Source organism: Schistocerca piceifrons, chromosome 7 (assembly GCF_021461385.2).
Source record: "Schistocerca piceifrons isolate TAMUIC-IGC-003096 chromosome 7, iqSchPice1.1, whole genome shotgun sequence".
Lineage (NCBI taxonomy): Eukaryota > Metazoa > Arthropoda > Insecta > Orthoptera > Acrididae > Schistocerca > Schistocerca piceifrons.
In genome coordinates this window covers 79181825-79194886 of record NC_060144.1, presented here as the reverse complement: position 1 = coordinate 79194886, position 13062 = coordinate 79181825, and the positions used below count along the sequence as shown (strand labels likewise).

The following is a 13062-nucleotide window of genomic DNA, read 5'->3' as shown; positions in this document are numbered from 1 at the left end:
TCCGCGTCCGGCCTTCCTGATTTAGGTTTTCCGTGATTTCCCTAAACCGCTTCAGGCGAATGCTGCGCGGCTGACGGCTCGTTTGAAAGGGCACGGCCCACTTTCTTCCCCATCCTTCCCTAATCCGATGGGACTGATGACATCTCTGTTTGGTCCCCTCCACCAAGTCAACCAAACTACTTAGAAGCTTACGTTTATCACACCGCCAAGGAATCATAGACTTTAGTATATGATATAAATATAAATTACTGAAAAAATGGAGTCTTATTTGACGGACAGACAGATAGCTGGAGCATAAATGACAAAAAGTTGTAATTTTTTCGGGCGATATAATCACAGGTTCACACTTTCGGATTTTCTTCCTTTACTTTTACTGTAAAACCTTGCTTCTTGCCAAATTTCATGCATGATTCTAGGCCAATGGCAAGTACCCTGCAGGTTTTGATGAGTGAGTTTGCGACTGTCTTTTGATTACATTCATTTAGAAGCTTGAATTCTTTTACAGCGCCAAGTGATCACAGGTCTTAGTATAAATTTCAACCTGATGCGTCTATTCGTCCCTGGAAATAGCGTTCTTACCATTGGGACTGACTCTCATACAGACAGAGAGATAACAAAGTGATCGTATAAGGTCTCCGTTTTTGCCGTCTAAGGTACGAAACCCAAAAAAAGAGTCACAATTCTCTGGTATATCACTGAAAAGTATAATGTGATTTCGATATCGTTAAGTTTATAATGAATATGGGATACATATCATATTATGCATTCGTTTCAAGTCTTGTACATGTATAACATAAGGAACGATAAAGGAGGTACGGTGGCTAGTTGGGACAGAATACTACGAAAGGATTTAATTTTAATCTTGATAGTGTTCAGCTCCACAGCTAATAATAATATTAATGATTAATGAGAACCACCCCTATGTTTGCGTGGTAGAGTAATGGTGGTGTACGCATACGTGGAGAACTTCTTTGCGCAGCAATCGCCGCTGAGGCGGAATAAGGGGAGCCAGCCCGCATTCGCCGTGGCAGTTGGAAAACCGCCTAAAAACCAACCGCAGACCGGCCGGCTCATCGGGCCTCGACACAAGTCCGCCGGGCGGATTCGTGCCGGGGACCAGGCGCTCCTTCCCGCCCGGAAAGACGTGCGTTAGACTTATTGTGACATGACTGCTTTCGTTCCTTACAGCTTAGGACAATCCGGTTTCTTGAGTTGTGCCAGTGTCATGATTTAAGAGGCCTAGTTTTCTTTTGTAACATTAGAGGGAAAATCTGGAAATGATAGTTATACAACATTCTGACGATAACCTGGTGGAGGCTCGTTGAAGCATCCGACACGGCACCCTGTCTACACTAGACATATTATTCTTCAACACAGTCACAGTACAACAAATTAAATAGTTCGTAAACTCGCTGCGCCGATTCAGTTTCACTACAGTACAACAACAATTCTCGATGGCTAACCAGCACGTCGTCATGTGGAATAGCAAACTATTCCATTGTAGCAGTCTGTGTCGTGTTTGAGTCCACAGGCAATGTCACGTTTGCTCGATCAGTTCTGGCAGTGTCACTGGCTGCTTGATGATCCGCACTGCACTCCTACGGCCGATGTCGTTCGCGGACATAGTTGGGGCCACCGCTGGGATTGTTGCGAGCGCCTCAATTTCCCTGCCGCCCTTCTCCCACCCACCACCACGACCACCGTCCGTGGACTCTAAAGTGCAGAGTTATTATTCATTGCAGGATTATCGTTCACTTCCAGAAGTGAGTGGACAGTCTTAAGCTGTCTGGACTATAATAAGTTTCTTTTGTCAACTATAAAATTTAGTTCTTGTGGCACGTCTTAAAACTGACCAACTCACCTCTCGCCCTGTAAAAGTTTCTGCGGACGTTTATGGTTTTGTGTTTGTGTGTGTGTGTGTGTGTGTGTGTGTGTGTGTGTGTGTGTGTGTGCAGACACACACAGCAAAACATTATGATGGTTCTGTATTAAGCTGTTGTGTATCCCGGCTCTGACTGTTCATTAACTGCAGTGTTTTTGCGTGACCTAGCAGGTTCAGCTTTGTCAGTATGCAGTACTTCTGATGTCGGTGACTGTACGCTCATCTTCTGCTGAGAAATCTACGAGTCGCTCCCACCTGGTATCAGTCAGCAGCAAATGAATGGCATGGTATGGTGTTGCAGGTTCCTGGGGGAAGCGGGAACCCGGCTGGACCAACCTGAAGGGCCTGTGGGGGAAGCGCGCCGGCCCCTCCAACTGGAACCGACTGCCAGCCATGTGGGGGAAGCGCTCCGAGGAGGAATGAGCTGGTGAGTGAAGTACGACTCGCATACGTACCACGTGGCTTACCCGACGATATGGTTCAAATGGCTCTGAGCACTATGGGACTTAACAGCTATGGTCATCGGTCCCCTAGAACTTAGAACCACTTAAACCTAACAAACCTAAGGACATCACACAACACCCAGTCATCACGAGGCAGAGAAAATCCCTGACCCCGCCGGAAATCCAACCCGGGAACCCGGGCGTGGGAAGCGCGAACGCTACCGCACGACCACGAGCTGCGGACAAATGGGCTCTGAGCACTATGGGACTTAACTGCTGTGGTCATCTGTCCCCTAGGACTTAGAACTATTTAAACCTATCTAACCTAAGGACATCACACACAGCCATGCCCGAGGCAGGATTCGAACCTGCGACCGTAGCGGTCACGCGGTTTCAGACTGTGGCGCCCAGAACCGCACGGCTACTCCGGCCGGCCAGCAGCGGACACCCGACGATAATCGGCAAAAAGTGCATCCTAATAACCGCGTAAACAGTTAATTACGTTATTCATAATAAATCTTATGGTGAGGAAGGCATCAATATATATATATATATATATATATATATATATATATATATATATATATATATATATATAGGGTGTCCCAGAAGTGTGATGATAAATTTCGAGGGCTTGTAGTGGGTGTCTTGTGTCTTTAGAAATAAATCGGTGAATCACTGATAGGACCTCATGTCTGAAAACTTAATCCAACAACATCACAGAGCGTCTAAGTTACATGCGTTGGCCCCGGGGCCTGCCAGCAGGCCACCCTTTCTGCAGCAAAGGTGACTTTGTATGTTGCAGACCGTAGGCGAAACGTCTCGGAATGTCGTTTGTTATTCTGCGATTGTGACAGATTGCCACGATCGCCAGTGGAGGAGATGCAGCTAGCTGCTGCTGTTTATTTTTCTCCTGGGACCCTCTAAAATCTCCAGTTTTTCAGTACACAGGAGAAAAATAAACTGCGGTTGGAAACGAGCATCTGAAACCAACGTCCACCAAGGCGACAGAGCATCACATTCATAGGAGACAAGGTCTGTCTATGTAGCAGCTAACTCCATATTCTCCACTGGCGATGGTGGCAATCAGTCGCGAACACTGAGTAACAAACAACGTTGCTAGACGTAGGCGTGACTACAGTCTGCCAGCATACAACGTCACGTTTCCTGCCGAAGGGGCGGCCTACAAGCAGGCGCCAACGCTTACAGCTTGGACGCTCTATAGCGTCGTAGGATGACGTTTCTGGGCATGGGCTCCTATCCTTGATTTGTTCCTCAAGACACGCTCTACCAACATCGAAGTACGTCGCAACGTTTCTGGGCATATATATATATATATATATATATATATATATATATATATATATGAGAGACAATGTCCCAGAAATTCTGAGACTGCCTGACCAGCTACCACCCAAAATTCTAAAAACTAAATATGGGAAAAATCATGAAGATTTGGAAATTTAATTAAGTACCTGAAACCTATCAGGAAACTGGCCTGTGAAATAGTAGTTACTAAATTCTTTGGCACTAAATAAAACAAGTTTTCAGGGCTTTAAACAACATCACTAATAAAAAATACATCTCTATATGTACCAAAGTCAGACGCTAAAAAATATCATCACACAAGAGTGCCTTCATGGGGCTGAGACACTCATTTTAAACAGAAAGAGGGGCACAAAACGAATAGAAAGGAGAAAATGAAAAGGACTCCGGAAGATTTTACCTGTAAATTGTATTGAAGTGGGAACATACAGACTAAGAACAAATAAGGAACCTGAAAATTATACCAAAATTTACTCGGATACGAAAAAAATTCTATTTGCATATTACAATAGAGCTATCCTGGTTATCTAGACATGTTATGGAAGTTTATGAAACACACAGTAACACTAAAATCGAAACAATGAAATTGATGGGTGCAGTTCAAGAAGATCTGAAGGAAGTATTAACCAAAGAACTTGATTACCAGACAGAAAATTTTTAGATAGAAAATTCATGACTGGACTACTGGCCTGCCAGAAAATCCCAGGAAAAGTGGAGTAACTTGTCTGACCAACGGAAACGAGCCAATTCTGAGAGAATGAAAGCAAAGTTGCCAAAAATAAAGTGTAAACAAAACCTTGAGAAGTCCCTTGTTGTACATCGCATGGTCCAGTAGGGCCTAAATATGGATTAATTTGTACATAGAAAAAATATTTATGTACCTACATCCTGACCGTTTGCAGTCCTTCTTCTTTATAAACGAATAATTATTTCTGTTCAAGAGTTCCTCTGAAGTGTACGAGGTCTTCAGGAGAAATAACTTTAATCTACATTCGAAACCAGTTCTGGTATTTGTCACACATTTTGTTTCCTTAGGTAGACTGTAAAAGAGTTTTAAAGCTACATATTTCAATACTTTCTGTGCCAAAGTTAGATTTATTAGAGGATAATGCAGATCATTCTCCTTTCTAGTGTTGTTGTTGTGCATATCTCTGTTGTTCTCAAACCCAAATGAACTGTTGATAAGAAAATTCATAAGTGAATAAATGTACTGCGAGGCTGTGGTTGATATTCGCAGCTGCTTAAAGAGATGCATGATATATATGTGTGTGAGAGGGCCATACAGAATTCTATTCCTTTCTTTTGTGCAATTAGAACTTTTTTTTGTAAGTGAGCAGTTGCCGTTGTCATTGACACCAAAATCTTCTTAGTTGTGAGGTCGCGACATAATCCACCTCAAAATTTGAATAAGAAGAAGAAAGAGAAGAAGTAGAAAAAGAAAAATAATGCAACAGCTCAGAAGATTCTATCGTCAACCTTCACTTGACACACCAGAATGTAACATGAGTGCTACCGTTCGTAAATGATTTTCGGTGTAAGATTGGATACAACCTCTCAATTTTTGCTAATAATATAACCTGTGACTTAATCTCCGGTGAAACGAAAGCAGTCAACGATGTGATACTATCTGGAGGAAATATGAGCTTGGTACTAATATTGCTTGCTTGATTTACATGCAAAGAAATGTAGCGACGTCGACTTCAGAGAAAAGGATGATCGGAATGTAGAACTGACCGATCTTATAAGTTCAGTCGTTTGTTAAACAAATGTCACGCAGCAGTTCACTCTCCAAAACGATCAAGTTTCACGTGAATTTTCAAATTTGATAATTCTGATTTTCCACTGTTTCGTAGAATCATACTTTTTTGGGTGTTTATCTTGTAAGAGGACAACCCTTCTGCTCGTATTCTGAGTACATGAAGGTATGCCTCCAGAAACGTGCCAAAAATAAGTGTCCTCTTCTACAAACAGTTTAGTTCCAAGAATGATTTCTGACGCAGTCTGACTGTAATTCAAAAAAGAAACGAGCACCACGAAGGGCAGTTCGAGTTGACGCTTCGCTCAACAGAAAAAACAGCGCTTACAAATAAATATTTTAATGATTTCGTATGATCACAGTCACTCGTAATAAGTTTGCAATCTAATTGAAGAACTTGTAGATGAACCACGTCGTAGGCCAGTTATTTGCTATAAGCATGTGTGGCTGGGTCTGTTAAGCTAACGCACTGTACCAAGAAGCCTGTCATCTGCACATGCACAGCAGTCGTGTTTCCCATAATATGATATACTGCCAGCTTCCTCGGTATCTGCACGTGATCTGTTAATTGTAAAGATGAAAAGAAGTGTTAAAACGTTCTGTTGATTGCAGTTCTTAAAATGTCAATACTGATTGTAATAGTGGCTCACTTAGAATAGTATTCCAGCTGACGGCAGAAAACGTGTGGAGGTACGTGCTGTAGTTGGATACAATTTGCAACATGCACACAATATCACGAAAGTAATAGCATACTTAAATATTAATCTAGCAGTGACATGGGAATACGGGTAAATCTCATAAACGATTCAAATGAAAATTATTGCCGGCCAGTGTGGCCAGCGGTTCTAGGCGCTTCAGTCTGGAACCGCGCGACCACTACGGTCGCAGGTTCGAATCCTGCCTCGGGCATGGATGTATGTACTGTCCTTAGGTTAGTTAGGTTTAAGTAGTTATAAGTTCTAGGGGACTGATGACCTCAGATGTTAAGTCCCATAGTGTTTAGAGCCATTTTTTGAAAATTATTTCATCTAAAAGATAATCCCTGCTCAAGGATGTTTGCAGTCGCCTGTGCCTGAGACATGTTACATAATGGACCACCTCAAAAGAAATAATTCAACAACAAGAATTCTACAGGTATTGGAAAATATTGGAAACATTTCACTAAACGAGAGTGTGCTGAATTCAACAAGTTATTATTCGGATGGAGTAACGCAAACCCGATTCTTTACCATGTGCCCCGAAAACTAACCATCTCACTGCATAGGTAACGTTATGTTTGAACAAAGATAAACACAAAGCAGTGATCTGAAAATGCTGCTAATAATAGGCCGAGCAGCGTGATGCAAGCCGGAATCACACCACACATTTGTAAAACGTAGCCCGAGAATAACTAATGACCCGAGAATAACCAACACACAGAAACTTCAAGACAACTTAGATATTACGCGTTCACGGCAGGGTCACAGAACCCGGCACCCAGAGTAGACTAGAGGAACACACAGACGGGCTCACTTCTCCTTGTTTAGCCCTGCAACTCACCAAAATATTTCATGTCAGATGCCCCACCTGAACTCGTCAAAAGACTATGATAGTTTCAGTAATCGACTGTTTGGTAAGGAAACATCTTTGCAGCATGCTTGGGATACAGAACACACAGAAGAAAGATTAGCGTTGAAAGTTGCCACAGTGACAAACGACTGTCAACCTGTTTGTGTACTTTGTATCCTTGTGAGAACTGGCCCAGTACAAGGGCTATTTTTGTTTTCAGCCTTGCGTCGCTCGCGAAATGGAAAAACAACAGTGAAAATCAAAACTTTTATATTTTCAACATTTAGCTGCACCTTGGGCTGCTTGTTGCTCATAGCCGCCGCTCCGATTTAGACATCTGTCATAGCGTGGTACAAACTTTCGAATACCCTCGTCATACAAGGCAGCTTATCGTACTTTCCTCCAGTTCCCTACACGGGCCTGCAGTTCGTTGCCTGTGCCAAGATGCTGACTTCATAGACAACGGTTCATGTGAGTGAAGAGATAAAAATCAGAGGGATTCAAGTCGGGGCTGCATGTTAGGTGACCGAATACCTTCCCATCGAAAACGCTACAGGAGCATCGTTTTTGCACCTGCAGTGTCCGACCGAGCATTTTTGTGAAGAGGGAAACACACGACAGATATGTTATGTGGGCTGCATGAAATCAGGCGGAATCCCCCAGCAGCCACTTCAAACTTGGCGGGAGACGTTATTGTTCTAAGCATCTCTATGTATTCACTATGCACTGAGAACTGAAAAGTGCGATGTGATGCGATAGACAGGCATACTAGAGACACTGTGTAACACATCCGCACAAAATTTCATGAGATGTTCTCTGTGTTTTTAATGTCGTTACCGATCGGAGACTGAAAAAACAAAATTGCGCTCGTACTGCCCTCCCATTGCCAGCCATTAAATTCCCAGCTTTCTTCATTTCAGGTCGAGGAATGGAATACACTGAAACTGAATTTTACCAACGAAAGAAACAAATTATAAAATGTCTGTATGAGCTGAAAAGCATAATTGTTGAAAAGTGATATCGTTTGTGGAATCGACTTCGGCAACTGCCAAGCAGAACTGCTACTTTACACGGAAAAGCACTAATAATTGTCATAGCATTATATGGTACTCAGGAGAGCGTCACAGAAGGTGCGAAAGATATCATCTGACAGCCATTCCAAAGAAGACTCTATTTATAACAGAAAATGCAATCCAGAAATTTTCAAGTACTGGTTTTTAAAATAGGCAATATCGTCCAGACATGTCGTCTCCGCAGGTCTTATGAAGCTAACGCCAGAAAAGTAACATGTCGCACAGAGGCATGTAATATATCTTTTCTCCAACCTTGCAATCTTGACCTTAACTGGGAAAAAACGTTAATTTATGGTATAATTATCCTTCCACTGACTCTGCAGTGACTTGTGCAGCGGCTGTAGACGACAGCTGCTATCACCCAGATATCCTCGAACTCTCGACGCACAAGGTACACACTCGCATGAGACATATAAGGAGTCTGTCAGTGAATCATCGTATATGTACAGCAGTGCTACGGTGCTGTGCCCCATCTCGCTGAAGTGATTCTGCGGCACGCCTTGGCATACAACACTGTCAGCCCTCACGTATGAACGAACGGCCTGAGCACAAAATACGTCCCGTCTTGCCAGAGAGATCACGTGAAAGAGCGAATACGCGTGCTGATGGTCTCCGTGGCTTTTAGGCAGCGTCGTCTGTTCGAACGGTAGAGGTCGCGGATTTTAATACGATTCAGGGTCTTTAACGCCTTCCTGCTATGTACATCTTGCGTGTGCGCCACCATGTCGATGGAAGACGATAGGGTCTACTTTAATGTGGTTTGTATTCTCTAGCCATCCAAATGTTACAAAACAAAGTAATTACCGAGGCAGCTTTGTGGCTGAGTGAATACGTGGTCCTTCAAAATAATAACAATAATAATAACCACAAAGTTCTGAACAGAACTGAAGAAAATTTAGACAAATACAGGGACATCTTGAGTTTAGCCACAGAATGGCAGAGTCCACCATTTCAAAATTTGGTGTGGATGTGTGCACTGCAATTTGCAACACTTTAAAGGCCCGGTACTTAAAGGTGCAATTGTGTTATTTTTTCGTGTTTGTGATATACATGTGCCAGTCAGAGTTTTTTAGTCCTCGTCAGGTACGACCGTTTCCTTTCCTCGCCGGAGGGCGTCGCAGAATTGCTCAAGAACCTGAACTAACAAACAGTCGCCAACTATCCCTTGAAACCAGTATCAAGTAGGAAAGCTGGAATAAATTTTACAACCTCGCACAGAGGGCTTTCACTAGAGCAGCGAAGACAAGATTAGACCAATCACAGCGTACACAGAGACATTTAAGATGTCTCTCTCCCTGCGTTCCGTGAGCGTACGGAACGGGAAGGAAGGCAAATATCCGGCATAACGAGAGATACCCTCTGCTACTCACTTCACAGATAGTGTTGTTATAAACTGCTTCCGGGTTTACAACAACGCACATTGTTATTAACTTTCTCAATTATTGTTGCTGCTACAATTTTCCACACATCTGAATTTTGATTCGCATGGGCGATCGCCTCAGGTCCCAAACATTTATGTGCTACAAATGAGCACCCTTTCTTATAGTTTTAACAATATTCTGTCGGCCACTGTGGCCGAGGGGTTCTAGGCGCTTCAGTCCGGAACCACGTGACTGCTACGGTCGCAGGTTCGAATCCTGCCTCGGGCATGGATGTGTGTGGTGTCCATAGGTTAGTTAGGTTTAAGTAGTTCTAAGTTCTAGGGGACTGATGACCTGAGATGATGCTCAGAGCCATTTGAACCATTTTTAACAACATTTTGTGCGCTGTATAAGTGATCACTTGTTGTTGGCTAAATCGCTATGCCTGGAATAGGCCTCAAATAAATGTGAGAAAAATATAAAGCAGTTTCGCACTTTCTTTTAGACTGGGCGTTGTAGAGGAAGAAAAGAACGAACAAACAAAAACAGTCTCACAATCGAATACTACGAGGCTTGGAGCGACGAGATGATGACTGACAGTTTCCATTTCTCGCAGAACGGTCCTCGCCCAACGCCAGCTTTCTGCGGCAGATGCTATCAGCGGCGACCCAGGAATATCCTAGCAGACTACACTTTGCTTAACGTCTCCCAGAGAGGAAATTGGACGCGCGCGGACGGGTTTTAACCGCAACGACCTCGCTAATGCCTCCTTGTTACCACGTTCTGCTAATCATAAAGGTGTCTCCCTCCTAGCACAATTCCTGTCCTCCCATTTCAGATCCATTTTCCATTCAGTACAGTTTCAAGACACGAAACAGGCTGTATTCACTTTAGCTTGCCCACTTACAACAGTAGAAGATAACGACACTATTTTTTTAACTCTTCGAGAGCCTCACCCTTTTGCCTCTGGTAGCTGCTCTTGGTGTACTCTAAACTTCGTGGACTTAACGAGGACGACTGCATTGACTGCGCCCTTACCTTCTGTTTCATTGTATGCAGCAGGCATTTCACAACAGACCAATTAGAATAGATTTTTATTCTTCCACGTAGGACACACAACTGGGCGGCAATACAAGTCAGTTATAGTTAAAAAGTCTTTCTCTTAGTGACATAGTACATTACCTTCTCTTTTTCTTGCCTGCAGGATCATCGCTATCTCGTTAGATAAATTCGTTAAATTGTAAGAATGCGTGTTTCTGTTCTCTCGGATATGTCCGTAGCTGTGATATATATTACGTAAATTGAAGGTCGGAGAGGGGGTGTGGAGGGGTGGGAGGGAAGAGGAAAGGAAAGGGAAGGAACTGATGATGCCAGCTGCAACGGAACTTTACGCGGAATCGGCGGCAACAAGTGAAAATGTGCTCCAGACCAGGATTCGAACCAATGATCTCCTGCTTTCTAGGCAGCTGCGTTAAACACTGCGCCAGCCAACACAGTGTTCATTGCAAATGCACGGACTATCTCATCGCGCTCCCCAGCTGACCCACATTCCCACTCAGCGCCACCTCTCTGCAGTCCCTGTCCACAGTCGTCCATGCTTACAAGTTTTAGATTCCCGTTGGATGTTGAATGACATTGTGCATTTCAACTAAAGGTTATGGATTCACTGCACATTGAGGCGAATCAATTATTTGAATGCATCGGCTGGGAGGTGTGTAGAGATAGTCAATGTATTTGCGGCAAACACTGTGTCCGGATGGAGCAGTTCTCAACGGTACTGCCTAGTGAGTAGAACATCATAGGTTCGAATCCCAGTCTGGCACACATCTCTCCCGTCCTCGCCCAGCCGAGCCCACTGCCGCACCTGTATTCTTGTATCGCACCTGCTCTCCATCTTCACACCCTCCATACCCTTTCCCAAGGTGGCTTCCACCAACTCCCCCTCCCTGATGATGTCCATGTCCCGTCCATCTACCCCTCCTACCAGCTCTGACTCTCCCCTCCCGCTCCCCACTTTTCCCCCAGCTCTGTTTCTCCCTCCTCGCCTTCCTTTTTCCCTCTCCTCTCTCCCACGTCTCCCACTTACACCCCTCTCTCGAGCTTCCAACCCCTCCCCTCTCCTTCCCCCACTCTCCCCTCTTTCTCCCACTGGTTCCACGCCCCTCCTTCCCGCCCTCCTACCTCTCCCTTTGACCTGGAGGCAGCCCCCCCCCCTTCGTCAGTGGGAGTGCTTCGCCTATGATTGTCACCAGTGTTTCCGTGTGTCAGTGTCTCTCCATTTGTGCACAGTGTTTTCATGAGTGTTTTCTACTATGTTCGCTCTTCACCTGGATGTCTTCATCTGTTCAGCTGGTGCCACCCTTCATGTACAGTGCCTTCCGTCGAACGACTTGTAATTTCTTGTGCAGTGTTCCTCATATATTTACCATGCTTTTTATGCTTTCTCTGTCTTCTGTGTCTATATGTTGTATCTCTTGGCCGGAGAGCGGCGTATGTAGGCCACTGCCTCAGCTGAGGCATGAAATAACAATAAAGGAAAAAACAAAAAACAAAATGTGGCACACATTTTAACATGTCACCAGCGATTCCACATGAAGTTCCAATGCAGGTGATGTAGTCAGTTCCTTCCCTTTCCTTTCTCTCCCACCCACCTTCAATTTATGTAATATTTATCACAGCTGCAGATTCTGCTTAGAGTTTGTTCTTTTGGACATGTTGAAAGAACAGATGCCTTGCATTCATTACTTGATTCACCTCAAGGGGCAATAAATCTATAACCTTCAGTGCAGATACACATTTACGTTCGACCTCCAGTGGGAAACTGAAATTCTTGAGCATGGAGGACATGCACAGGGACTACGAACAGATGGGGCTAGGTGGGAATGTGAGTGAGCTGGGAAGCGCGCCAAGATAATCTGCGCATTTGCCATTAACAGTGTGTCCACGTGATGCTATGGCTAACGCAACCACCTAGTAAGCGCGAGATCCTGGGTTCGAGTTCCAGTCTCACACACACTTTCACTCGTCGCTACCAATTTCACACGAAGCTCCCATGCAGCTGATATCATCAGTTCTTCCCTGTCCTTACTTCTCTCCCATCCCCCCTTTCACCTTCAATTTACATAACATTTGTTAAAACGTTTTCGGCCAGCCGTTGTGACCAAACGGTTCTAGGAGCTTCAGTCCGGAACCACACGACTGCTACGGACGCAGGTTCGAATCCTGCCTGAGGCATGGATGTGTGTGATGTCCTGAAGTTAGTTAGGTTTAAGTAGTTCTAAGTTCTAGGGGATTGATGACCTCCGATGTAAAGTCCCATAGTGCTCAGAGCCATTTGAACCATTTTAAAAGTTTTCGCATTTGTCTCGTTGTTGTAATCTTCAGTCTGAAGACTGGTTTGAAGCAGCCTCCCCTTCACACCTCTTTGTCTCTGCATAACGACTGTAGCCTACACCCACTTGAAGCCTTAGGCTCCCTCTATAATTCCCCAACACGATACCTTGGTGGCTCAGGATGTGTCCTACACAGGGTGTCACAGGTAAAGTGCAAATATTTTTATTAGTTATACTCTAATGTGGTCGTTTTTCCTCTGCATCAAACCGTCTCGCAACAACACATAACAGACTTTGAGACCAGATGTTTTCTGCACAAATATACTTCACCACTAAGTGTA

At 44.2% G+C, this 13062-nt stretch overlaps 1 protein-coding gene across 1 annotated transcript in view; it reads left to right on the top strand.

Moving 5' to 3' along the window:
* Positions 1 to 13062, top strand: part of LOC124805198 (prothoracicostatic peptide-like) — a 603387-nt gene that overhangs the window by 522215 nt on the left and 68110 nt on the right. Inside the window, exon 4 of the mRNA XM_047265694.1 lies at positions 2184 to 2309. Within this exon, the coding sequence (XP_047121650.1) occupies positions 2184 to 2305 (122 nt within the window). The 3' untranslated portion in view covers positions 2306 to 2309. The remainder of the gene's footprint in view (positions 1 to 2183; positions 2310 to 13062) is intronic.